Source organism: Vidua macroura, chromosome 6 (genome assembly GCF_024509145.1).
Source record: "Vidua macroura isolate BioBank_ID:100142 chromosome 6, ASM2450914v1, whole genome shotgun sequence".
NCBI lineage: Eukaryota > Metazoa > Chordata > Aves > Passeriformes > Viduidae > Vidua > Vidua macroura.
The window spans coordinates 58,597,385-58,624,920 of NC_071576.1; the positions used below are offsets into that span (position 1 = coordinate 58,597,385).

Sequence of the window (27,536 nt, forward strand, 5' to 3'; positions counted from 1 at the left end):
AGGAAAAAAAGCTCAAAATGCATGAAACAGTCCAAATATGTCTAAGCTTACAGCAGTGGCAATGTGATGTGTTTGCTGGGGTTACTGAGTTTGGCTGTCAGCTTCTGGATTTTGCACTTGCCTCCTAAATAACAGTGTTAGAGCATTAATGCACAGAGAGGCTGAAGCCTGACCATAGTGAAAGTGAGCTTTTCCCAGGAATTCAGAGCTAGAAGGACAATGGTACTTACTGAGTTTCGATTCAGACAGATCTGAAAAGTCATTTTAGTAGTGAAGATGCCTCTATATATATATATATATACACATATATGTATAGGCATCTTCACTACTAAAATACATTGATGGGGCAGAGTCTTTCAGCTATTTGACACACTTGGCCATCGAAAAACTGTGAGGAAAAGAAACTTAAACATGCTCAAGAATGTCAAGGCAAACACCCTTTACAAAAAGTCGTGGTGTCTTCACTGACCATAACGAAAGGTAGAAAAGCAGTTTTTAAGGATCTTAACTAATAAACTCAAGTATTGGAAACTCAATTTATCAGTCTCAGAAAGATGAAGGGCTCAGCCAACTCTGCTGGGATTAAAGCAGTCACACTGTTTCATGAGATAGAAAACATTTTTCATCATTGTGAAATATAAAACTAATATCCAAAGCAAACTGGATACCAATGCATTGCAATATCAGGTAAATCCAATTATGTGATTTTAGTCTGTTGATGTCTTCTGATTTCTCTCCTGAAGGCACACTCTGGCTTCACAGGATATGGAAAACCATTCATCTTGGCAGTTGGCCCTGACACTCCTGCTGACCAGAGTCCAGGGTTTTTTTGTGTTCTGGGGTTTGTATGGGTTTTTTTAATGTATTGTGCATAAGAGAAATGTTTAAATGATGAGCAGGTGCTTAGCATGGTTTGATTTGCACTATTTATCAAGGGGAAGGAGACCCAAAATCTTATTTTACATAACAAAAGAAATAATGTCAGAGCTCAGATAAAGTGTTGAATTGAATTGCTGAGAATAATTTTCTGAGAGAGAAAGTGATTGTCTTTGCTTGAAGATACTTTATGGCCCGTGCTTTCAATTGCTTTGTACTGATGATGTCTAGGTTATATAGTTTCTTCATTCTGGGTTTAAATCCTGATGCAGAATCAAATAGATAATACTGGTGTTTCAAATTATAAAATGTAACATAAGAGTATTAAAACACTCATTCTATGACCAGGAATCAAGATAGACTAACTTCAAAAAATGACATCTGAAATGTAGTGACTTTCACTTTGGTGATGTAAGTTTAGCCTTCTGGTAGTAGAATGTATGATTCATCAGATAAATGTTAATCGCCCTAACTTCAAATTTACATGATACAATGATAATAAATCCCTCTAAACTGGACCTGGGGGTAGTTTGTCACTGTTAACAATGCCTATAAACTGTGACTCTTGAGATTTTTACTAAAATCAGATGGAGAAATAAAAAATATAATATGCCACATATATAGCTACATGATTTAATGATTTTTACAAAACTTATTTGCAGAAAAGGAACTAACTAAAACTGCAACTGTAAAAGTGTGTAGTTAGTGCTTTTCTTTGTAAGCCTTTGTCCAGGTTTTCTAATTGGCATTGTAATTATTGTTTTCTAAGAATACTAAAGTAGTCACAATCTCTCCCCGTTCTCTAGAGAGGTGAAATGCTCAATCTGTTACAGTAGGAATTGCTGGGTTTTTTTTTAAACATGGGCGAAGATCTTGAGAGGTTTTGTGTTTATTTGGCCAGCCTACTGGCATTTGATTCAGGAAAACAGATGCAGAAGAGAAAGTTAGGAATAGAAAGGAACATATACCCTTGAAGCCAGCAAGCAAGGATTTTTTTATCTTCAGGTTCCAAAGGCATGTTGACAAAACAAGTATGACGCTACAGCTTCTTTTATGTGCTTTTATATTGGAGGTAGATCTTAAAGCAACATAGATAAAGTCAATGGTTATATAATGGATATATCTTTAAGTCTAGTCTCACATTTTGAAAATATTATCAGAACCTTAACAATATATAGGAATGTTATGTCACTGTAAGAGAAAAGGAAAAAAAATGCCCAGGGACTGAGGCAGAAAGCTTTTTATTTTCAGTATGGAAGCTCTGTGAAGAACATGTTAACAAGTTTAACAAGTTGTCTTTAAGAGTTCTGACTTTTGTGGGCTGTTACAATCCAGTTATTAAAATTGTTAGAGAGATGCCTCTGCCCAAATTAAGGTACAAATGAGACCATACGCCCTAGTCAATAGTATGGATTTTATTTAACAGTAAATATGAGGTAAATAGAGATACAAAGAAATAGAAGAAGTTAATGTTACAACTGGACTCTGCTGGAGTACTTCTGTAATAATAACTGAAGAATGTTATGAGACTAGCAGTCGATAAAGAAACCCATATGAGTAGTTAAGAAACAAAAAGGCAGGATCCTGAAGAGACACGTGTCTTGTAGATGATCACACAGAGAGATAATAAACCACATGAAAGCCGGCTGCAAATACTACAACAATATCTTAATAATAATTCTTATAAAAAAAAAATCAGAGAATTCACATTATATAATCAGCTTATCAACAGGAAGTGTTTGAAGGGGTATTGATATTATCAATATTGAGGACAGGACGTGCCTTGGCTTGTCTGGCCCTGCTGCTGAACCAAATAGCGGCAACTGTGGTGTTTCACCCCAGAGACACTTTGGGCTAGCTGGCTGTTGCAGCTGGGCATGTGGAGACAAGTCCAGGCATGCCAGAGCTCCAGTGGTGGTGGGATGGAGCTTCCTCTCGCAGAGTGTCCACTTTCCTCAGGATTTCCTCTGCCGGAGAAGCTTTAAGGCTATGGTGAAGGAAAGGAGTCAGTTCTGATGGAGGGTTTTAATCCAGAGGTTTTATTCTGGCAACAGCTCCAACAGAACTGGACAGCTTGGTTGCTCCCTCTTTTACCTGGGGGATGGGAGGAGGGACGGGGTAGGGAGCCCACCAACCAGGTACAGGAGAGGAGGTCTCAAGGGACAAAGGACACCTGGATGGCCCAGTGCCCCCCAGGGGTAGAGAGCATCATTTGAATCTGCCCAATCACTCGACACACTTCTGGAATGCTGGGAGTGACAGACAGTGCTGGCAGGGGTCAGGGTGGGGAAAGGAGGAGTGATTGACACACCTGGGCTAAGCCCAAATACTTCCAAAGGTGGCATCACACTGCAACAAAGGGGTTAAGACAACCTTTTTAAAGCATTCATATAACATTAACAACAATCACTATTTATCAATATTACTTGTAAAAAACAAAAATAACAAAGGTTACAAACTCAATACCAACAATCTCCAAAAGTCTGAACCATTGGGGAGTAAGGTGATGACCCTACAGACAGGATCTGATTGACGTGTTCCATATGCTCTGTCTTCAGAGACATTTTTGGGTAGTTAAATCCTTACTAATAATTTTATCTTTACACTATGGTTTCCCTCCCCGGGAAGCATTTTTCACAGTAAAAGATTTCCATCTATATCATATTTGGAATAACACTGATTTGCATAGTGTTCCCCTTTTTCTGCATCTCGGGCAAAGGCTTGGCGCTCTCGTGCTTTTCGCTGGTTCTGGACAGTTATTTTCCACGTGTCCATATCTTCAGCATTTGAGGCATGGTCCTCTGGCAAATGCTGTTGCCATCACTTCTGTGGAACTGGCCTGTTGAAGAGCTGGACGAAGCGCCTCGAGCGTTCTTGAAAATTCTTCATTCTGCTCTTGAAGAATTTTTCCAACCTGTTCTGTCCAAATGCCTGCTTGAATGGCTGCAGTGTGCTGAGGTGTGCCTACCTTGCTGCATGCCTCTATCATTTCAGTCGTGGTTGGTTGACCAGGCATGGCGATAATTATGTTTGTTATACGTTTGCATTCTGCATTGGCGTTTGCAAAAGCAAGACTTTGGACCGAGTGTGGCTTTGCCGCTTCATCACTCACTTGTCGTTCCACCACCTGCGTGAGACGATCGATAAATGAAGTGAAAGGCTCGGAGAGACCTGGCTTTACTTCTGTGTAAATACCTTCTGGAGTTCCAATTGGCTGAATTTGCAAAACTGCCCTTTGTGCTGCCTCTTTGATGTCTACAGTCACATCTTGAGGCAACTTTGCTGACTGATCTTCAGGTCTGTCACGGGATTCATCTCCTGCTAATTGAGCCAATGTGAGACCTGCGTGTGGCCCTCCTGCATATCTGTTTCTCAGCTGAGCGAGAGCCCTTCACCATCTTGCATCCCACAGCAGGAGTTGTGAATCTGTACAAATTGTCAAGGCAATGTATCTACAATCGAAAGGCACCAAGGCATAAATGTTGAAACTGCCTCTCAAAAGCTGTTTGAAATATGGTGAGCCAAGGCCGTTGGTTTTCACAGCTTCTGATAAATCTTTGATGATCTGATGGTCCAGGGGTTCCCATCTAGGATTTTCATTTCGTCTCTTGTATTCCACTGGCAATGCAATGCTATCTCTGTCTGCTATATCAAAGTCTCTTTCTTTCAATGCTGTCCTTCTGACGTTCGCCCAATTCTTTGACGAGGCATTTTGCAGGTTATTTCTGGGAATTGAAACCAAATCCATACCTGTATCCGGTGGATTTGCAGTTTGCCTGGATGCACCTTCTTCTGGCATGCATCCCAGGCATCCCTCCCCCTCTTGTCTGAGGCATGGGGAGGAACACCTGTGGTTGTGCACACAGGGTAAATGAGGATGCAGTGGCTGGACCCTCCATCGGTGGCACTGCAGATGGCATCGATGTAGAGATATAGGGAGTATTTGCAGAGGATGCAGGAAGGGTGTTGCCATCTTGCACTGGAAAGGAGGTTTGAGGAAAGTATGCACTGTGTCGTTGGTAGGAAGTCCCGAGCACATTCCCTGAGCTGGAGTAAGAGCTGTTGTTAAAAGTCTTTTGAAAATCAGAAAACATGTGGGTGAATCATAGAGCTGGAGGGTTGCCCTGGAAACCGAGCTCTTGGGGCAGGCAGGTGAGGTGCTGGAGTTTTGCCTGGTGTGGGCTAAAAGCAGGGTGGGATCTCTGAGGGTGTAGCGATGTGTTGTCCGGCTGTGATGGTTATAGCATTTTCACCGGTGGTATCTTGGGGTGGTGGGAGTTGGGCTTCTGAATCACCCATGGGTTGAGCTCTGCTCTTCTGAGCAGTCTTTGGAAAATGTGCTGTAGCTGATGTGACTTGTCCTGACAACTTCCCATTCACCTGGGGATATATTCGTTGTATTTTGTTCATCTGAAAAGGGAACCGGAAAAGGTGCTGTTGTTCCATGGACTGGCCGTGAGCTGCATTTCGCAGTGGTACAGGCTGCGGCGGCTTGGGACACTTTGAAAGGCTGCGCTTGGCGCGGACGGGGTGGGATGGGACGCGCCTCTTCGGGAGACGCTGACTGTCCAAACTCCGCGGAGCTGAACCGCGCGGATCGCCAGCGAGGCGCGGCCGCCGCTGCAGCGGCTCGGCTTGGGGCAGCGCACGCCTTGAGCCTGCGCAGGCCGCTGGCAGGGGCGAGCGGTGACGAGGGACGCACTTGCCGTGGGCGCCGCTTGCCGTGGGCGCCGCCCTTCGTGCCGCGCTCCCGCCTCAGGGCCGGGCGGGGATGGCACCTGGATGATGTCGGCCGGCCCCGGGACCGTTCTAGCCGAGCAGTGCGGCGGGGCGGGTCCTTCTGATGGCTTTTTCGGAGACTAAGCGGCGGCAGAGGCTGTGGGTGGCCACCGAAGCCTCGGGTTGCTGTGACGCCTCCTAAAGGGAGGAATGGAGCGGGGAAATCGGTGGAGAGCGGGGTGGCTTCTCAAGCCTTCCCTCTTCCACCTCAGGGACATGCACAGGTGTAAGGAATTCGGAAAAGGACATATTATCTTCCTCCTCTTCACCGAGGAGTAACTTAAATTGGGAACTGGTCTCTTGGGGTCTGCTTGAGCCGCAGTCCCGATCGTCCTCCTCCTCCCTGGAGTCCCCCTCCGCTTCCCTCTCCTCCCCGCGAAAATCCCCTCGTTCCTCCAAGGGAATGTTGTTTCCTCCAGGACCCGGGGAGGCGAGCGTGGGGGGTCGTGAGCTTCAGGGCACGTCTCCTCTGCGGGGATCCGGGTCGGGGGGCAGCGGGCTCCTGCCCTTCCGCCCGTGGGGAAAAGTGCTCAGTTGCTCGGGGGTCTGTAAGGGCGAGTTTGCAGTAGATTCTGGGCGTGCAGCAGATTCCAGGTATTTCGCATCGTCTGTTGCTTGGTAGAAAGCTGTACAAGCGGAAACAGCGCCCCTGCATTTGGGTTCTGCAAGGTGACGCAATCATATAATTTCATGCTAGCATCTGTCCATAAACAGGGTTCAAATAGATTCTTTTTCTGTAAAAGATGGGTAGGTTTTCTTTGTCCACAGCAGCAGGGATTCAGATTCCTTTCTGGGAACTTTAACTGGGTGCTGCTGATCCATTTGGGATTTGCATTTTGCCTGCCATATTTCCTTGGCATGGCCATTAATTGTGTTGATGCTCTGTCGAGGACTTTTTCTTCTAATGCTTTTCTCTTAATCTTTGTCCAACTGGTAGAACTGGATGTGTCTCTTGAAGAATCTTTTGTATTATTATTTGAAATGGCTTCTGGAATATGAGGAAAGGAGACAAATACTCTCTTTGTATTTTGTGGGTTTGTGTCCTGCAAAGATGCTCCTTCTTCAGGCTGCGAAGCTGTATTCATTCCTTGTCCTTCCGAATAAGGAATTGGAGGTTGCATTCGTTGTTGCATATTATTAGAATTGCAAGGTGCAATATAAAAGCGGCCAGAGGCGGCGCTGCAGCAGGAGGTTGACCATCTTGCTGGTTGCAAAATGGCGTCGGCGGAAATACGTTGCGTTGTTCACGGAAGCGCCGAGGATGCCGCCATTTTTCCGTACGGAAGACGTCTGCCAGGCGCCGCCATTTTGTTGTACGGACAGATCCTGCGTACAGTCTCTGAGCTGAAAGGAAAGGTCTGTGAGGAATCCCTGCGGTACCGCGCCGTGGTGTGTGACGGACTGTGCGAAGGGAAAGGCCATCGGTGCTGCCGAGATGCCTGAGGGCATCCGAGGACCCGGGCAGACCGCGGCTGTTGCCGTGTGGTCTGTCCACACGTTCTGCGTTTGGGAGGAAGCAGGCAGGGAAGGAAGAGTTCGCGCTGGTGCTTTGAGCATGAGTGAATCACCGATTGTGATTTCTCCGTTTGCGTTTGCAACCCCCGGTCCGGAACCCGAACCTTGTTCGCTCGGTCCGAGCGGTCCCTGTTCTCCCGCAACCTCCGTCTGTTCCCGGCTCGTCCCCGCCGGGCTCTTCGAACTTGCTGAAGACAAAGCTGTGTTTGTTGCGTTTAAAAATTGCCGCGGAGCCGCTGGGGCCGCCCCGCTGGCACTGGGTACCACCCCACCGGCATCGGGCTGCGCTATTTCCTTATTTTTCGCTGTTTGCGTAGTCCGATCTGTCTGTGCAGCTCCTGGCTGCGCAGATTGCGTATCTTGCGAGCTTTTCGCGGTTTTAAGCTGTTGCGCGCCGGGGAGCGATCCGCCCGCTCTCGGGCTGGTCCCCAGTAATTCAGGGGGGTCCCCTGTTGGTGGGGAGCACTTCCGCAGGGTTAAAATATCCCCTATCCCCTGGGTGAGCAATTTCTCAGGCTCTGCTGCTGGAGCGGGAGCAGGGGGGGCTGCCCTCCCACCGCTTTTGACTGCGCGGGCTGCAGAGCTCCGGGCGGGCTCGGAGGCTGCACAGTTTGGAAGGGAGGGGCTGCTCCAGGCCGTGGAATAACGTCGGACCCACTGGACCTGGGTTCCGTCCTCTGTGCGGTGGCCTGGGGCTCGGGGGCGGGACAAGGCTGACATCTCTCGGGTGCTCAGCCGCCCCTGCTGACCGAGGGGGGTGGAGAGACCCTTCCGCCGTCGGTTTTGGGGCATGGACGAGGGCCGGTGGACCACCAGGTAACAGGGGCGTTGCCACCCAAGCTCCGGAGGCTGCTTCAGCCGTTTGGAACTGCCCCCAAGGTGTGGCGAAGGGTGGGGAAAGCAGCGGATTCCCGAGCCCCCCCCGGCTCCTGTCTCCGAGACACGCCCAGATGTAAGGGATCCGAAAAGTGCCGTGCCTGCTTCGTCCGCGTCCCGCACCAGTAGTTTCATCCTTGGAAATCCCCCTGGGTCCCTTTCGGGCTTTGCCTGGGCCGATCACCCCCACTGGGCACCTCCCCCGGACCAGGGGATGACTCCACGCCAGGATTTACAGGGACAAGACCTCCCTCTTGTAATTCAGGAGGGACAGGGGGGTCAGTCTTCCCCTGTGGGGGCCGCAGGTTTCTTGGTCTCCAGCCTGCGAGCAAACGCCCTGCAGCTGCTGAGATGTTTGCAAAGCAGCTTCTGCAAAGGATTTTTTGCCTTTTGCCGCATGTATAACTTCATGCACAACTCTGCCAACTGAAAACAGTCTCACAGCATTTTTGCCTTTACGCGTAGCCGCGTGGTAAAGCTTAGTATTTACCTCTTCCCACAGATTTGGATCAAGTAATTCATTGCGAGAGATATTTGGACACATCTCCCTCACCCAGGATAGCAAAAGTACCAGTTCCTGTCTTGAAAATCGAATTGGATGCTATTTAATCAGTATTTCTAGATTATTAATGACATCTGATTTAGTTTTTGAGAGATTACCCCCATCCTGATTCCTTCACAGCTTACCTGACCCTCATGGGTCTGCAGTTCTTGGGTCTGGTCCATGCTGTGACCTTGGAATCGGCTCCTTCCACCAGGTTCTCCAAATGTCCAAACACTGAGATGTTCATTTGAGGAGAAGTTTTCCTGAGTTCTGGTTTCTGTCAAGGGTTCCTGGCACAGTTTCTTCTTAGTGAGCTGCGACTTTTACATGGATGCACCAGTTATTGATTTCTCGAGGTCGGGATTGAAGGCACTTGAGACGGTATTTCATGTTTGGACTCAGGTGTTTATTTCTTATCTATGTTGCAGTCTCACTACTGTACATTCAGCAGTTTTTTCATTAGCAAGGCACAAGATGGCTAACTAACTCTTGTTACAAGGTCTTTTAAAACTGTCCAGTTAAGAAAGGACACCTAGATTATTTTCCCTTTTAACCCAATAACTGATCCCCCGAAGCCTGCAATGCGGACTCTTCTGTCCAATCACAAAACACCACCTAAACCCATGGAGAAGAAGGAAGAAGGTAAAGAAGAACAACCTGCCTCTGCCCTAAAACCTCCATCTTGCTTCATATTTATTTCTATATTCTAAAATCCCAAACTCTTAAGTTTTCCACCCTGTGATATTACAGACTTCTAACCAACTACACATCCGTAATCCCAGTTCTATTAATCAATTTTAAAAGCCTGTTCCATGACCTCGGGTCAAATGCAGTGTTCTCTTGTGGGTCTGTGCCTTTAAGCACAGAAAGTTTAAAATTCTCAGCATCCAGGATTCCAACAGACAAATTCTGTATATATATAACTATATACTTTTGGGTTTATTTGGCACAAAATGTGGAAATTGTGACAACTGTCTAGTACATTGTGTGTCCTGTTGCCACGCAGTTTTTCACATTCTGGGTTACTGCATGGTATTCTCAAAATAGCCAGTGTAGAAATTACTTACAAAAGATTAATGCATTTGTAGAAGTTATTTCTTACAATAGTTTACACTGGGCAAAAGGAAGATAAATGAATCAAAATGTGGTGATTACAATTCATTCTGTCTTCTGAAATACGGACAGAGTGCTACTGAACCAACCATCACCAGTCAGTAGAGGGACTGGAGGATAATGAGTTAGTCAAACCAAAGGGATGACTTGATATCCTGGGTTAATTAAGTGCAAGTCCCTAATGAAACAGTGCCTTTGGCACATCTGTTTTAACATCATCCCAAAAGGTGATGCTGATCTTTATGTGAAACCCTTAAGATGTGTGTAAAACACATTCACTTTGTGTTCACAAGTACAGCATGGTTCTTTAGGTGTACCCCTGGTGAGTCAGGTGTGCTTCATGTCTTTGATTTTTATTTTGTTTACCTTTGTTCATCTTGTATCTGCTATACAGTTCCATTTTTTCAGAGCCAGTTGTCTTATTCTGTATTTCTGTAGTGATTAGTACAACAGTCTGTTTCTCTTTGGTGAGTTACAACATAAATTTTCAAACAAAGAACTAAAATAGGTAATTGACTGTGACACTAGAGCAACATCCAGCTCTTTGCAAATCATGTTTTGAAAGATAGAATCTGGATTGTTGGATGGTCTCATTCAAAATAACATCCTAGTTCCTTTCTGTTGTATCAGAGAACTATGGGCATCCATGTCAAACAACTGGGAAAAATGTATTGTTTCTGCAGTGAAATGTGAAATTATGTCAGATCTCCTCCTTATTTTGGAATAGTGAAAATGAGTTTTCAAATAAAGTTTTAGTTTCTTTGCATTTGCTTAAAAAAAAAGGTTTTTTTTTTCAAGAGAAACTCAAAGCTTCCAATTCTGGAATTAAAGCTTCCAGTGTTTGAGTGGGATGCAGACCTAAATTTGAACTGGATGGAATTATGTTTTTTTTACTCTAATGACAGCTTGTTCTTGTGCACAAGGTACAGGAGAGCTATTTCTGTTCAGTAAGAAACATACATTCCTGAAATGTAGTAGGTTCTGTTTCTGTTTGTATATTTACAGTTCATTAACACAGGAGTAGTTGGTTTTTGGAGTCTTAATTTTTTTTTCATGTTAAGCATGTTACGTTCAGCACTTGTAGATCTGCTTGTTGAATACTTACGGTTTTGACCAGTTTTAAAAGATGTTCACACTGCAGAGAAATCTTCACCCTTGACTGTCAGTTACGGGATAATATGAGTGAGGACTGGAAAAATAATTACTATGAAGAATTAATTTTGTCAGGGTTTGTTATTTTCCCCAAAAATGAGAAGAAAAACATTTAAAACTCCTACATGAAAAACCTTATTGAGTTGGCAGAATGCTTTCAGGTAACTAACTTCCTACTGGTTTTATTACTTGCAGTTTTAAATTATAAAATTTAGCAGAAATATCCCTTGATTTTGATCATCAAGGTCAAGTGATGAGACCTTGGCCCTTTTACTCAGTTGTTAAAATGATTCACAGAAAATGATACTGAGCTATGGAGTTGATACCAAGCAAGGATTAGAGGTTTTTTTCTGCCCTTTTGTACCTCAGCATATTAAATCTAAATTGCTTTCAGTTGCCAGTGTTCTGGGAAGGTCTCTCCTGTTCCTGTTGAAGCAAATTTTAATGCAAATGCCTTTAAGAATTCTGTAAGAGGATACTGTGCCTTGATTAATCTCTCTTGTTTTGTTTATATCTTTGTTGGTGACTTGAAGATGTTATCCATATAAAAAATAAAGCCAGTATTGATGAAATAGTTAAAGGGTCCCTTAATATTTTAGTAACACTAATAGAATATTTTGTATTTTTTTGTCCCACTCTCAGAACAAAAGCCTCAAAAACAAGCTCTTGTCAGGAAACAAGCTTTGTGGAATGCATGCAGAAGAGGTAAGGAAAATTCCTCTCTGTTCTAAATCTAATGTACCCAAAAAGTTTGCATCAAAGTGTTTTGTACTGAGGTTCTGGTGTATTATACATATACACAAGAATATATATATATATATATATATATATATATATATATATGTGTGTGTGTATATATATATATATATATACACACCAGAATATAGAATGTATATTATGCTTATATGGTGAGTGTTCCTGAAGTGCTGTCATCCCAACTCACTTTTGTGACTTCACAAGAAGCAGCTCAAATGTACTAGAAAGCAAGTTGCAAACTCAAGTTTTAGACAAATAAAATCATCTAGGTATGCCTATGATATAACTCTATAGATACATTCATTTATAACATACATAAAACTGATTTCATTTACATGAACTCCATGTCTGCACTAAGCCAGGAATTGCCAAAGGCCTGTTTGAAATTAACATTGAGACAGGAATGATCTATTATTACTGAGTCCCAGAATGTTTCATTATTTCAAGGGAAGAAAGGTCACTACGAAACTGAGGGAAAGAAATCTCTCCTCTGCTGAAGAGTGAGATAGTCAATGATACAAAAGCCCTATTTTTGGCAAATTCCTCAATGTAGAAGTACCTGCACTCATATAAGCAATCCCCTTACTTTTCTTTTCATTTCAAAAAAAAAACATTACATGTGAATCTGATTTACTCACATTACTTTAGTCTAGTTTTTTTGCATATATAATTTCTGTTAAGGTTATTGCACCTTGCCAGAATGAAACCAAAGAACAAAAATTTTCCTCTGTACTAAAATTTTCCTAATGATGACTGAATCCATTTTCTTCATTAGAGTCTCTACCTTTTAAGTTAGAGATCAGTATTTAGGAAGTCAAGTTTCTGATAAATTCTCAAAGGTAGGAAATAATAGGGTTAGGAGTACTTTTTTTTTTTAAGTCTTTCAAAATCTCTTATCTTCCTTTATCCCCACTGTTGGTCTTAAACATGTCACAGTGTAGGAATACAGATGTATTTTCTTCCCTTCATTACTGCTTAAAAAACAGCAGTGTGTACAAATACCCTTCTTTTTCAAGTGTTTTTCTTAGTGTATTGGGTTTGCAAGGCAAGGTTTTGGTAGTGGGGAGAGCTATTGGGATGGCTTATTCTGGGAAGCTTCCAGAAGCTTCCCCTGTGTCCAACACTGCCAGTGTAAGCCAGCTCCACTATGAACCTGCCACTGGCCTAGGCTGAGGCAGTCAGAGATGGTAGTAACCCCTTTGTGATAATATATTTAGGAAAGAAAAAAGTTACTGCACTGTAATAATTGTTGACAGAGAAGAGAGGAGTGAGAATATGTGAAACAATCATGTCTGCAGATACCAAGGTCAGTGCAGAAGGAAGGAGAGGAGCTGCTCCAGGCACTGGAGCTGAGATTCCCCTGCCATAGTGGGTAAAGGGCCATAGTGAAACAGCTGTGCCCCTGCAGCCTCTGGAAAGACCAACAGGAGTGCAGAGATCCACCTGCAGCCTGTGGAGGAGACCCATGTCAGAGCAAGTGGATGCCCTTAAAGAAGGTTGTGACCTTGTGGGAAACCAGTTCTGGAGCAGGGACCTGTGAATCCATGGAGAGAGGAACCCACGCTGGAGCAGGTTTCCTGGTAGGACTTGTGACTCCATGGAGGACCCTTGCTGGAGCAACTTGTTCCTGAAGGGCTGCACCCCATGAAAAGGGATCATGCTGGAGCAGTTTGTAAAGAAATGTAGCCCATGGGAAGGACTTACATTGAACAAGTTTGTAGAGGACAGTTTCCTGTGGAAATGCATTTCCCCATGATGGAGCAGGGGGAAATCCTCTCCCTGAGGAGGAAGCAGCAACAGAAATGTGATTAACTGGGGGCATAACCCTCATACCCTGTCTCTTCCTGTGCTGCTGAAGGAGGAGGAAGAGGTAGAAGCTGGGAAGTAGAGGGGGGAAGCTGTTTTTAAGATTTCTTCTACTTGTTACTATCCTGCTCTGATTTTGATTAGTAATAAATTCAATTAGTTTCCCCAAGTCAAGTCTGTTTTGCCCATGATGGTAATTGGTGAGCAACCTCTCTCTATCCTTAACTCATGAAGCTTTTGCTATATTTTCTGTTCCCTGGCCAGTTGAGGAGGGAAGTGATAGAGTGGCTTTGGTGGGCACCTGGCATCCAGACAGGTTCAAACCACCACACCTAGCCACATAATATTTGAACCTTTGGTAATTAACTTGAAGATCTTTTCTCTGATTGTGTCTCTCTTAATATTTGCATCTAAGGATGAAGCCTAAGGATAATTTAATTTTATTACAGCGTGACAAGCCCTGGCAGTCAGATATCTTCAGAAAATTAAACATATATTAAGTAATAGTCAAAACAGCAGATTGTGAGTGTATTTCAAAGTGTGAGAATCTTTTACTTTATGAATCATCCTGGCAAATTTGTGGCTATTAAGCTTGTTACCGTTGGAACAAACAGAAATGCTACTGGAGCATCCTTTTTTGGTGGTCATTTTGCCAGTTAAATTGTGCCAGCCAGAGAAACACAATGTATTTTCTGTTTTTAATTAAGTACTGTGCTCACCAAGCATAACAACTCTGTGAACTCAGTATCCTTTCAGTTATTATATCCAATACCTTTTGTGGGTAGAATTGCCTACCAGGAAGTTCCTGCTTCGTTTTGCTACCTCAGGCTGCATGCAGACAGAGACACAGATAGTGAGTGATTCCTTGTTGTCTAGTTGCATCAGTAGGAGCGTGCTTGTCACCCTGCACAGTTTTTGCATGGCTGGATTTCTTCTCCAAGAAGTCAGGGCCTTGGAAAGACGAAGGCAGAGTGATGCAAACATTGATGTTTCCAGGACACAGAAAGGGACACATGCCAAGGCAATACTACCAGACCTGATATTTTAGAGACCTGTGTTTAATGGTAATTTTTTCTGTCTGATTCTATTAAGACGTCCTCTTCCTCGAAGCCCAGAAAATCTGCAAAATGACCAAACTTTATCACAAAGAGTTACAGTTCATACACATGTTTTTGACTTACACTGAATGCATTTACCTTTATGACTCTTAATTTCATCACAGGCTTTATATTTAACAAATGAGTTACACCTTAATTGTATCTCTCAGATTCCTCTACAGGCTATTTGGATACCTTGTATATCACAGAAATTGTATATTTTATTAAACACAGCTCTCAGAACAACTGTATATTTTATTAAACACAGCCCTCAGAATAATTAAAATTGGTGAATGTTTTCTCATTGGTTTTTAGGTGATGTGGAATATATTCCATAGCTCAGTTAATTGCATTGCCCAGGACAGTGCTATTGAATGAAGTAACAGTGGATAAAGTCACAGAACAAAGAATTCTGCTGGACTGATCTTGGCTATTAGTTTCAGATTTTACATAACCATTTTGGCCTTACTATTTAAACATTTAAAGCAGGTTCTAAAATTTTAGATTCTTTAGATTCATTTAGCCTTCCCAAAAGTCTGTCACTGTATTTGACTGCATCAGTTGGTAAGAGATAAAATCTTTTTAAAAATCCCAACTTAAGAAAGATATACTACTTTTGTAATATATTATGTTTATGGAATGCTCTTTCATTAAATATGAAACAGACTTCTAATCCATTCCAAGGACTTCGAAACACTTGGCATTAATTGATACAAGAAAATGTATTGAGTATCAGTTGGGATTGTGGATTTTATTAAAAGCAAATTATTACTTTGGGAGGATTCTTGGATAAATGATTGATAAATGAAATAATGTTCCTTGAATAGTTGGGTTTAGTACAAAAAATCAGTTTTTATTTATTTTGTTTAAATTAATAAAATAATATATATACTTAGAATTATTTTAAGGATATATTTAGCAATATAGAAAGTAAATATCATCTTAAACTGATATAAATAAGCATAACTATGCCTGTACTTTCAAGGGCATGGTTACAAACTGAGAAATTAGCTCCAAACTAATTCCTTTGGATACCACCTGGAACACCCTGATCTTTACAAAGACCTGTATAAGCCTATGGAGCCTTTTACTTCTAAGAATAAGATTGTTTACTTTGAAGGTGATTCCTTCAGTTATGCTTCAAGGCAAGTATTAATAACAGCTCATGTCTAAAATGTGTAAGCCCAACTGCTATTCTTTACAGTACTAACTCAGGTATGTGCTTTAGGTGAGTGCCATTTTGCATTTTCCTCAGTACTTTTGATTGGTTTGACTTGTGAACCTGGAAAAGTTATTTGGAGGGGGGCATTCTACATTTAAATCTGATCTAGATTCTGCTGTTCTCAGAATTCACTTTTTTTTTTAATATTTAATTTTTTTTAATGTTTAAAATTTTAAAACCTGGTTTGATTATCCTCACTTTCAGTCAAAAAAGATCCAAGCCCAGCTGAAAGAGCTTCGTTATGGGAAAAAGGATTTGATTTTTAAGGTAAGTTTTATTTCACTACAGTTAGCTAAAGTAGTATAGCATTGGAGTAAAGTAGGAATATGGTAGCTGCCTTTATTATTGCAGTTCTAAGGAATAAGTTTGTTCTGAAAAGAGCTCAAAACACCAAGACAGACTTAATACCATAATGCATTTTCAGAAATATAATATACTTATATCTATATTTTTGTGCTTGCAAAAAGCAAAATTCTAGCTTACTGCTGATGAATAAAACCTGTTGCCCTATTCCATACGTTCTGTCACATGTCTTTCATCTTTTTTTACTGAATGATACAATATTTTACAGATGCTTCTTGTTTTTCCTTTGATTAGCACTCTTCCATGGCAAAGTCAAGTACTGTTAACATTTAAAGCAAATCTCTGTGTTCATGATAAGCTTGAGCAATGTAATGTTCCTTAGGTCTGAAGATTTAAGAAAAAAGAAACATCTGCTGCTAAAACAATCCAAATCAATAGTCTGTTCTAACTAGCACATTTAAAAACTAATAAAAAATTTTAAAATAATGGAGGGGAGGACAAAACATAAAGACATTGCTGAAGGGCATCAAGTCCTTGTTAACACAAGGAGAAGTTAATCCCTGTTAAAAGGCAGAGGAGAGAGATGTGGGTCACCTGTCTGGTAATGGAGAAGTCCTTTTATATGTTCCCAGCACAAAGGATGGAGAATAAGTAGTCATCTTCAAAGTTACTAGACCTAGAATTACTTACAAAGTCATTCATGTCAATATGAGTTCCAAATTGTCTTCTGGAAGTGTTTAACTCTCTCTGCTGTCTCTCTATTGTATATACAGTGCTGTGAATATGTAAATACAGAGTAATACAGTAGGCCATTTAAAAGACAGTGTGATTTGTGTGCTTTTTTTTTTTGCCTTTTTTAATTTTTTTCATGCATAGGTTTATTCCAGTATTCTTCAGAGACATTTATTTCTGGTCTCCATAAGACCAAAACCAGGGAAACAGATTTAGATACAAAAATTAGGTATATTATAGCTCTAGGCATTTAACTTTTAACACCATCTAGCATTAACAAAAGTAACACATCTTTCTTCAAATTCAGTATAATGGAGAGTTTGAGCAGAAGTAAAGATCAAAAATTCTAATCTTGCCTTGCTGTGAAAGTTTGTTTTCTTTGGCTGAAGCAGTAGGATTGCTCAGCACTATTATCTTCTTGTTGTTTTCATTATGCTAATACACAGTGATCCCAAAAAAGGATCTGAGTTCTGGTAGGGTGTATACTAATGCTTAGCAAGGGAACTCCTGCCAAGTACTACCCACCTGAAAAAAGCTTACAAAAGATTAAAAAGAAAACGAGAACATAAACAAGTGAACGTGGCAGAAAGGCTGTCCAGCAAGTCACTGACACACGTGCAGTGAAATCCACCTTCTCCTAAGACTACTTCAGTAAACTGTGACCATGTAGTAGCTAAGGCACACATGTAGAGAGCTGTACTAAAGGGATGTCTAGTGGGAATGGGAATAGATGTAGTTTCATATGAGTGGATATGGCATTCTCCATCACAGCCTCCACTTCAAATCCTTGGAGCATTATCTTCTGAAGACTATGTCTACATTTGACCACATGAATTATACCTTAAAGTCTTTGACTTATATTGAATTGATATATTGAATAGACTGGACAATACCCTTTTCCTGACCCAGAGACAGGGCATCTGAGAGGCGTTTTAAAAAACTTATTCTATTTTCAGTCTCACGAGAAGGGTGTCACAATACAAATGTTTATAATTACAATCCATTCTGATTGTAATTACAAGCCATTACAATCAGAAGCTGTTTCCTAATTACAATACCCTATAAGCATTTTTTGGCCTATTATTTTTTTGCCATGCCATGTTGTAGATGCCTTAAAGCAAATAATATAAAACTAACCTTGTGGGTCCCACTCCAAAAAATGCTTCTTTCATAGTTCTATTTGTCCAAAGTATCTAGTCTTATTTGCAAGGCCATCTTTTGAAACCTTTTTCTAGCTCCATTTCTCTCTCAACAATATCTGTCCTATTCCATGGCATTTCTAAATTGGCATTTCTTGTCTCAAAGTTTGCATATGGATGCACACTGTGTGGGCCTTCTGTCAGGCCCTGAGAACTTTCTACAAATCCATTTCCCACTGTTCTTGATTATGAATGATCAATAGATCCACCAGCTGAGATGTAGGTAGTGGTAGTGTGGGTTCTTCTCTGAGTGCTCTTATTGCAAAATAAGGATAGTTACTTGCCTTCTAGGTAAACTATGATCTTATGTAATTAAAACAACTCTTAAGAACTTTAGATGGAGAATGTTGATGAATTGTGGATTCCAAAGCCCCACATACTGAGAACTATGTATTATATATTTATATGTAAATAATTGAAACATCTTTTGACAGTGTGCAATTCTGTATGAGATTGAATGCCTGCTTTGCTAATATTGGTATATCCTTTATATGTAACCAGAAATGGTTTTGCAGGTTTATTCATCAATCTTTTTCCTGTCCAGGAAAATTTGATTTGTGAAGCAGAGGGAACAGCAACCTTATGCTATCCTTGTAAATCATATGAGATGGGGGGAGGGTAGGTTCAGTGTGCTTGTTTGTGTGTGTTTCATGTCTGAAGACAGACACACTAAGCAGAGTAGAAGCCATTTAGTATAGTCTGGAAAGTTTTTTAAGTATTTGCTTGTGCTGAGTGGAAGGTAAACCAGTGGGAGGAATGAACCCCACACAAATGTCTTGTGAAAGATTTCAAGTCAGAGCTACAATTTAACAGGAAAATTACAATAAAGGCAGTAGTACAGAAACACTGGTTTAAATTGACAAAGTCAGAACATGACCTGATACCCTGTTGGTCAGTGTGGTGGTAGCAGTCCAATTAAATGGTGGTTGCAGTCCCATTGGATGTGGTCTTGTCAAAGCAGTGAGCCTGTGGAAAGGTCTGGTCCTTCTCTGGAGGTCCAGTGGTGGTGGTGGTGGAGAGTTCTTGTGATTCTTGGGAACCCAGTGGTACGTGTCGTCGTGTCCCAAAGCCCAGATTATATAGAGGGAAGAATGTTCAGTACCTCCCCTGGGGTGGGGAGTATCACAATGGGCTGATGTGATTCTGTGAGTTATTCTGGGGAGTCCTTGATGTCCCACTAGTAGCTTCTTGGAGCAGTTCACCAGAAGGATGTAAGCTGCAGGCTGTTAGATTTCTAAAGGGCATGAAGGAAAGCTGCAGTTCATGTCCATCAAAATAATGCTTTCTCTTAAGGAATAATTCTGCAGATATATGTAAAATAAATAGGGATTGTTTGATTTTTATTTTACATAATGGACATCAAGAAACTACTGTCAATGGCTCTGGTCTGAACTAGACCTCTGAGGATTAAGTGGGAGAGGAAGAGAAAATGGGAAAAAGGCAGCTTTCTCCTTACCATTCCAGTGAATTCGTAGATCATATCTTTATCATATCTTACTTACACTTCTTATATTTTCAAAGTGTTTTATAATCTAGGTGATTAATTAGGGAGCATATATGTGTGTATGTTTGTATTTTTAAAACTCTCCCTATGTTATATAAAGCCATGGAACGGATAAGTAATGAGCATCACAAAATTTAATTCATGCACCCAAGGCTATAGAGCTTGTCAGTATCTCTACTGAGATCATCATTTAAGGTCCTGTCTCTTTTTCAGATCTTAGTTCCTTAAAGCATGCAGCATGTTGTCCTTAAAGAATTGACCCAAGTTGAAATTTGCTTTGCATTACAATGAGAAAACCAAGAAATTATTAATAAAAATTGCCACTGAATGTTCTTAATTTTATCACTGCCTTTGTTAGTAGGTACTTACTAGTTCTGAATGACACTACTCTGAATTGCAGTAATTTAAATTATCATCCTATACCCCTGATTCAGTGAAGTACTTCTAAGTTTAAGTGCTTTGCTAGATTGAGGTCTGCATTTGTTTCAGGCATTACAGACCACTTCTTTTTTAAATTACTTTTCCTTCATTAACTGTCTTCTCATTATTGGGCTATATTGCCCTGGAAGAAGTCTCATGTTTTACTAAAATAGGAAAGAATTAAAAATAGTTTGTTTTTTTGTTCATGAAATGCAAACATGTATATATGATAGTAATAAGAGATGAATAAAAATAAATCCAGCAATGATTTCCAGTGTCACTTTATACAAGTACCTTGTATTATTGAAATTCCTCTTGTAAATGTAAAAGGTGACCATGCTTCAGTAGTATGGTTTGAGTATATCTTTGCTTTTTTCTAAGGCTTTTGCTACAGATTCAGACATACTTGACCTACCACTTCATCTCTTTTCGCTTTTGTTCAAATTCTAAGATAAAGTATCTTGATAGGCAGTCCTAGAAAAACAAGAAAAAGTTCAAATGTGAATAGCAACTAACAGCACCTGGCCTACCAATGTATTTTATCTTTGTTCCATGGTAGAATGTAACTTTAAATAAGCAAGCAAATAGGATTGGCTATTATAACAAATAATACAACAACTTAGTGCTTTAACAAACACTTACTAGCTTACAAGAAGTCAGGTAACTGCTAATATGCATTCTGTAGATGGATTTACCATGAGTGCCATGGTTTAGAATTTTGCACCTTCTTCTGAGGAGCAAACCATGTGGGATCCAGCTGGGTACACAGACATGATCAGTTCCTGCTGAAACGTTGTGGTCAGGGTGGGTGTGTGCTGAATAAAGATCTGCTCTTGGCCCTGGGGAGTCCTTAAGGCTTCTTCACATGTTCAGAGCCACCAGGTGCCCACTTAACAGCATTAAACTAGAGGATGTCTGCCAAGTCCAGTGCATGGCGGGGATCAGTGACATCCAGAGGTGTGCAGATAGAAATGGCAAGCAGAAAGCAGGCAGGGATTGTAGTGGGGATGACTGGGAGAGAGGAACAATGGATGGAAGAGGGAGGAAGGAGGGAGGGTACTGGAGAATCTTGTTCCCAGCACTTGACAACCTCTGCTGCTCCTTACAGTTGTTTAAGCTTGTTTCCATGATGATACTCTTGAATTCACATGTTTCTTTGAAGTGCAGCTTCACAAAGTAAGAACAGGATTGTATTTACCTTCAGCACTCTTATACTCCTCAATAATGTTTCAAGTACTATGAGTGCTCAATGCCTCTAAAGAACTAAGTGCCATATCACTATTGCAAATTTAGAGTCAAGACTATTTTCCACATCCTTTGAAACACCTAGTTCTACACATATTAGGTCATTATTTGACATGTGAAAATCATTTAAATAATTTGCTGTGGTAGAGTCAAATACAAAACTATGTGAAATTATTTTTGCATCATATTAACTGGATTTGATAAATATCTGTACAATTCCTCCCTCTGAAGTAAAACTGATGCCATGTGTGTTTCCTTCTCTATTAGCAAAGTTAATTACATGCCACAGTAAACTGATTTCCCAGAATTTTAAATTATTTCTTTCTCTGATGAAGGCAATGAGATTCCATATTACATACAGCGAAAGAGATGAAATAATAAAAACGAAGGAAGAAAAAAACAAGCAGAAAACCACGTGATTTGGCAGAGAACTTGTGTAAACATTAGGATTGCTTTCTGGGCTTGTAATAATTGATTACATATTTAAAATTTGTGATAGTCTTTTACAGAAGTACTTTGTGTACTGGCACATATATGAAGATGCAAGTTTCAGGCTTTCCAATACAGTTTTACTTGTATACTGCTGTGACTAGGCTTGATCCTAAACCACCCCATTTCGCATATGTACATCCACTTCCCCCATGATTTGCATCCACATGTATTAAAATTATCAGCTGCAGAATTCAGCTAACTTTGCCTATGTGAAAAACTAGTCCATTTAACAGAGTTTAAAGCATTCTTCATTATGTTCAAAGTACCATTAAACTCCTATTTTCCTTGCAGAAAGCTTTCAAAAAAAAAAAAGGCAATGTCACTTTCCTATAACTATTTGTGCATTCATGTGTCTAGCGCAGAAAGAATGCTCTTATCTTTGTTGGTACTTTTACATTGCCCAGTAATGGTAAATATAATTTCTGTAGTTCAGACTTCGAAGGAGATGATAAGAGAAAACTGGGAACAGTTTCCTTCTTGGCCTGTTGCATCAACGTCCCTAAAAGAATACTGCAATTTCTCTTGCTTTCAGAGAGGATCTTTAGTCTGGGGTGTGCTTATTCATCCAGCGTGTTTCTTCAGCATTTGGCTCTTGTGCAACCTCCCTTGGAAAGTTTACCAGAACTGTGTAGGAAAGACATAACTGAACTAAAAAAACTATTATAAAATCTAGTTATAAATGCAATGCAAAATATTCGAGTTTTTTTTTTCCCCAGACATCTTGCAACATACTATTAGGGATAATAAGTTCTATAAGCTACAGGCTGACTTCATCATGCTGCATAATAACTGAATAGTCTGGAAGAGGACACTTTCCTGTTGTCAGACATTTAATGGGTAGCATTTTTAAGCATATTGATTTGAGACAATAACTATCAAAGACTTCACACTAAGATAATGCTCTCTAAAAAGTTTCTGTCTCCTCTTCCTGTTCCCATGATGGCCGTTGTGGTGGTTGTGATAACAGCACTGAAAATGGCCCTTGTAATGGCTCTGCTTCTTCTAGCTGTTTTTTTTTTTCCTGCACCTCTTCACTAGCAGAGCATGAGACACAAAAAATAAACACTACATAGCAGCAACCAAAACATCAGTGTGTTAACAACATTCTCATACTGAATCCAGAATACAGCAATGTACCAGATACTGAGAAGAAATGAACTCTGTCCCAACAAAAATGAGGACAAAAGTAGATGTCACTGTTTAAATTGGCATCTTTTTATTGGTGCATATTCTTGTTTCAAATGTCATATTTAGCATTTGTATGTTGTTGCCATGATGCTATATATAACCATTAATTATAGGTTAATGTTAACAACACAGGAGGGACCTGAAGATCTAAACTCAACTTGCAGCTAAAAAACACTTACAGGACAGGAATTTTTTAATATCTTTATATAAGAAGGTGGACAGGTGTTACCATATATATTTCTCAGTAAGGACAGTGGATTATGTATTAACATAATTTGTTGGTATTGTTATTGAAACAAATCTCTTTCTACTATTTTTAATGCAGTTTTGGAAAACATAAATATGTAAAATGTGAGTATCGTTTCAGTACTTAGTAATTCAGGTCTATTTGGTATTGTCAGTACATTTTTTTACAACACAGCTTTGAGCATGAAAAATTGTAGCTTTTCTAATGAACTGAAAAATCCCATTTAAAAATTTATGTATGGATCTGAGGATGTGCCCCTAATGATATGGTCCTGCATTAGATAGTTTTGCAGTCTTACATAGCTAGTCTGCGTTTCTATGTGAGACAAATCTAGTTAAAAGCCACCATGAGATCAGTTGGATCCAATAGCACATGATCCACATGTGCTATTATGTGCTGCTGAGTCAAAAGCTGCCAAGGTACTGTAGATTGTATGCTAATGCCAGAAGTACACTTTGACTCACAAGGATCATCAAAGTCCCAACTCCTGATCCTGCACAGGAAAGCCATGCACAGGAATCATGCCGTGTGCCTGAGAGTGTTGTCCAAACACTTTGTGAACTCCATCAGGCTTGGTGCTTGTGACCATTTCCCTGGGGAGCCTGTTCCAGTGTCCAGCCACCCTCTGGCTGAAGAACCTTTCTTAATATACAACCTAAACCTCCCTGGACACAATGTCATGACATTTCCCTCAGGTCCTGTCTTTCTAGCCCTCTTTTGGACACTGTCTAATAGCTTAATCTTTTTCTTATATTGTGGTGTCCAAAACTACACACGAGACTCAAGGTGAGGCCATACCAGTGCAGAGCAGAGTGGGAGAATCTCACCAGCTGGTCTAGAGAAGACCGGCTGGTGATACTTTGTCTTATGCCCCACAGGACCCAGTTGGCTGCCAGGGCACTGTGGACTCACATTTAACTTGTTATTGACCAGAATCCCCAGGTCCCTTTCTGCAGCACTGATTTCCAGCACTGCCTTCCCCAGTCTATATGTACATCAAGGGTTTCCCTATTCCAGGAGCAGAATCCAGCACTCTCCCCTGTTAAACCTCATATAGTTGGTGATTGCCCAGAAACACAATGGGTCTTAATCCGGAGCACACTGACATGTATTATCCCAAACTGGGTGTTCTTCCTAGCAGACAGTTTTGAATACCTTGCCATTTGGTCCAAATCAGAAAGAAATTAAAAGTTATTTGAGATTATACTTCTGCATCACTTAGTGTCCTCACTTAGAATCATAGAATCATCAAGGTTGGAAGAATACTTTAAGATCAAGTCCAACCATCATCAGTCCAACCACAGTTACCCCAAAGCCACTAAACCCCTAAACTATATCACTCAGCACTGGATCCAGGCACCTCTTCAGCACTTCCAGGGATGTTGACTCCGCCACCTCCCTGGGCAACCTGTTCCAAAGCCTAACCACCCTAACAGTGTATTTTTTTTTTTCCTAGTTTCTAATTGTCATGGTTTAGGAAAGATATTCTCCAATTCAGTGTTCCCACTGAAACCACTCCAGATAATGCACTGCTGGCACTCCTGCCTCTCCTCCCTCTGCCCTTCAGTGGACTGGAGAGGAGAACTGAAGGCAGAAAATGTAAAGATTATAGGTTGAATAAGAACAGTTTATTGGAAACAGCAATGAGATAACAAAATGAACAGTAACAGCAACCATACTAAAGACAGAGTGTACACATAAAGATTGCTTACCCCATGGAAACCCCCAACCACTCTCTCTACCACACTACCCCAACCTGGAAGGGATCCCGGATCTCCTGTCCCTGCAAAATTATCTGAGGTGATATTGAATAACCTCCAAGTCCTGGCCATGCCCCCTCCTGCCTACTGCAAAAGTTACCCCTGTCCTGACCAGCACCAGGACACTAATCTGAATCTCCTCTCCTCCTGACTTAAAGTCATTTTCTCTAGTCACCTCACTCAGAAGAGACTGGCCCCCAACTCACCTACAACCTCCTTTCAGGTATGACTATCGGCAGCATGAAGTCCTCAAAAGAAATAAAATAAATAAAAGAAATACAATAAATTTTGGCTTTTGGGTAGAGTTTTTTATTTCTGCGTTGCTCATTGTTGCTGATTTGGAGGCAGTTTGGAATAATGAATATGTTTGCGTTAATGAATACTGTCGCTGCATGGTTTAGCTTTTACTTTCTTAGCAGCAGAACATTTTGAAATGAGAAGTTTTAAGAACTTACCTCTTTACAAACACTTTTAAGTGATATTGCCAATAAAGTAGTTTTGTTTCATTTGTTTCATATTTTCCTGGCTGAATTATACTATTTGCTGAAATAGTCAAATCCTACAAAGAAGCACCAACACCAAAAAGCTGAAGCTTTGAGCAAGTTGTAAACTAATCCTCTGTGAAGAAAAGATTAAATGTTTCTGGCACACTGCTGACAGAGGTGTGGAGCACAACTGGTATGCCTAACATGAGTTTTAAAATACTTCCTCAGTGCTTGCTCTTTTACTATTAAAATAAACAAGATAATTTTTAAAAGAGGATTGACTTTAAAAAGAAAGAACACTACATTGTTGTGATCATTTGGATGGGCTATTCATTGTAAAGTACAACTCATGCTAAAATGTACAGTGCTCTGGCCTAATGTACAGTGCTCTGGCCTGATCTAAAGGAAGAAAATTCCCCCATTGGAATTAAGTGGCAGACCAGCCCCAAAGGTGAATGATGTAGTTCTTTGTGAACATCTTCTGAATGTGTTTCTGCAGAAAACCCAGTATTTTTCCTTTAGTTAAAAGCTGAATATTGAAAGCCTGGCAAACTGCAGTTTTGCATTCATGGTAACAACTTTTATAGGAGGGTCTGGGAAGGAAAAGTACAATTTCAGCTAATAAAACCCACAAAGGACTTATTTCCTTTTTTAATGTACATCCAGAATAATAAAAACTGAGAGATAGCATTAGAGCAGTAATAAACATTAATAAAATGTATAAGCTGTAAGACTTTGCAGAAATGCTATTTTTAACTGAATTTTCTTCATGTTGTAAATGCTTGAAATCCAATTCATATGTAACTGAATATCTAGGTTTTGCTGCATGCCTGAATAAATACAATTGCATCCAAAAAGTGTTATTCTCATTTACATTTAACACCTTATGCTACAGTAAACAGTGCAATTTAGAACAACTCTCTGCTTTTCTAAGATACAAATAATGCTTATAGAATAAGCACAGCAGAATTGTGTTTATTAAATAATTTATCCAAGTTTACAGTTACATAGTTTTCAATTGTAAGATGTGTCCTCATTAGAAAATATAATCAATTATAAAAATTGTAAAGATTTTTTTTTCTTAAACATTTATTTAAGACTTGTGCAGAGATAAAACAGAGTTGAGAATATTCAATCTATTTAACAAGTGTTTTAAATACTACAATCATGTTTTCTAATTAATTCTAAGTAGCATGTGTGGTAATGTTATCCTTAATAAATAGCAATCCTTTGCATGAAATTAGATATGTTCTTACAAGTTTTGAAAGAATCAAAATCCAGTTTATCATGCCTTGAAATAAAGAAGCCAAACATGACTATATTTATCTCTGCACATCTGAGGAATCCTTCTAATGTGAAGCCATAACTTACTCTTTTCTGGGGGAAAAAGACCCAGCAAACTAACCTTTGAAATTTTGCATAAGGAAAAGAAAGGAAATTGAGTCCTTTTTCTTAAGGGTTTCGAACAGTTACAAGTCTAAAATAAACCACCAAACACAAAAAACTATGAGCACCAATAATAGCAAGAGGGAACAGTATTTCCTATTCCATATTGACATGCTGTATAAAGTTGCTGGTGAGAAAAAAGTCTAAAAGCCTGTTAAAACCCTCTTTTGGCTGTGCTGATAAGCATGCAGTATTGGTAGTAGCTGTACAGTTGCCCGGCTGCATTACCCAGCTGACCCGTACTTGTAAGACTGGGCTTGTTGCATTCTAAGAGTAGACTTTGTATCACACTATTAACACTGAACATATTAAGAATCAAATACAACTGAAAGGTGACAAGTGGCCTCCTCTCACCCACATCAAGTGTTGGACAATTCAAAAGGGTCCTGTTTCTGGCACTTTGCAGAAGAAAATACAATTTTTCTTTTTCAATTAGTCATTGTGCTGTTTGGTTTGCTACAGGGAAATAGAATCACAGTCTGGTTTTGTTGGACTGTACCTTCAAAAAAGTTTAGCAGCTCACCTCAAAGATGAGACACTAAGGTTTTGTCTGACTTCCAAGAAGAAAAGGGAGGACTTACAGCAGAAGTCAGTTGAAAAGCCTATTGACTAGCTAGGTTTAGGAAGAATGAAGTTTGGCTCTAATTTTCAGGGTAAAATACCAAGACGAACACTTCTAGAAGCTATATTTGGAGCTTATTTGTAATTTACCACAATGTCATCAACAATACATAATCCAGCAATAATTTACTCCTTTTATGTATCTGGTTATGTTTGCC

At 40.4% G+C, this 27,536-nt stretch overlaps 1 protein-coding gene across 2 annotated transcripts in view; it reads left to right on the plus strand.

The window, feature by feature from the left end:
* Positions 1-27,536, plus strand: part of LUZP2 (leucine zipper protein 2) — a 135,416-nt gene that overhangs the window by 70,779 nt on the left and 37,101 nt on the right. For both annotated transcript variants that reach the window (XR_008437432.1, XM_053979204.1), the window contains exons 6-7: positions 11,498-11,560; positions 15,941-16,003. Coding sequence is in view for 1 of the 2 variants with exons in the window: in XM_053979204.1 (XP_053835179.1) it covers positions 11,498-11,560; positions 15,941-16,003 (126 nt within the window). In the remaining variant the exon portion in view is untranslated. The remainder of the gene's footprint in view (positions 1-11,497; positions 11,561-15,940; positions 16,004-27,536) is intronic.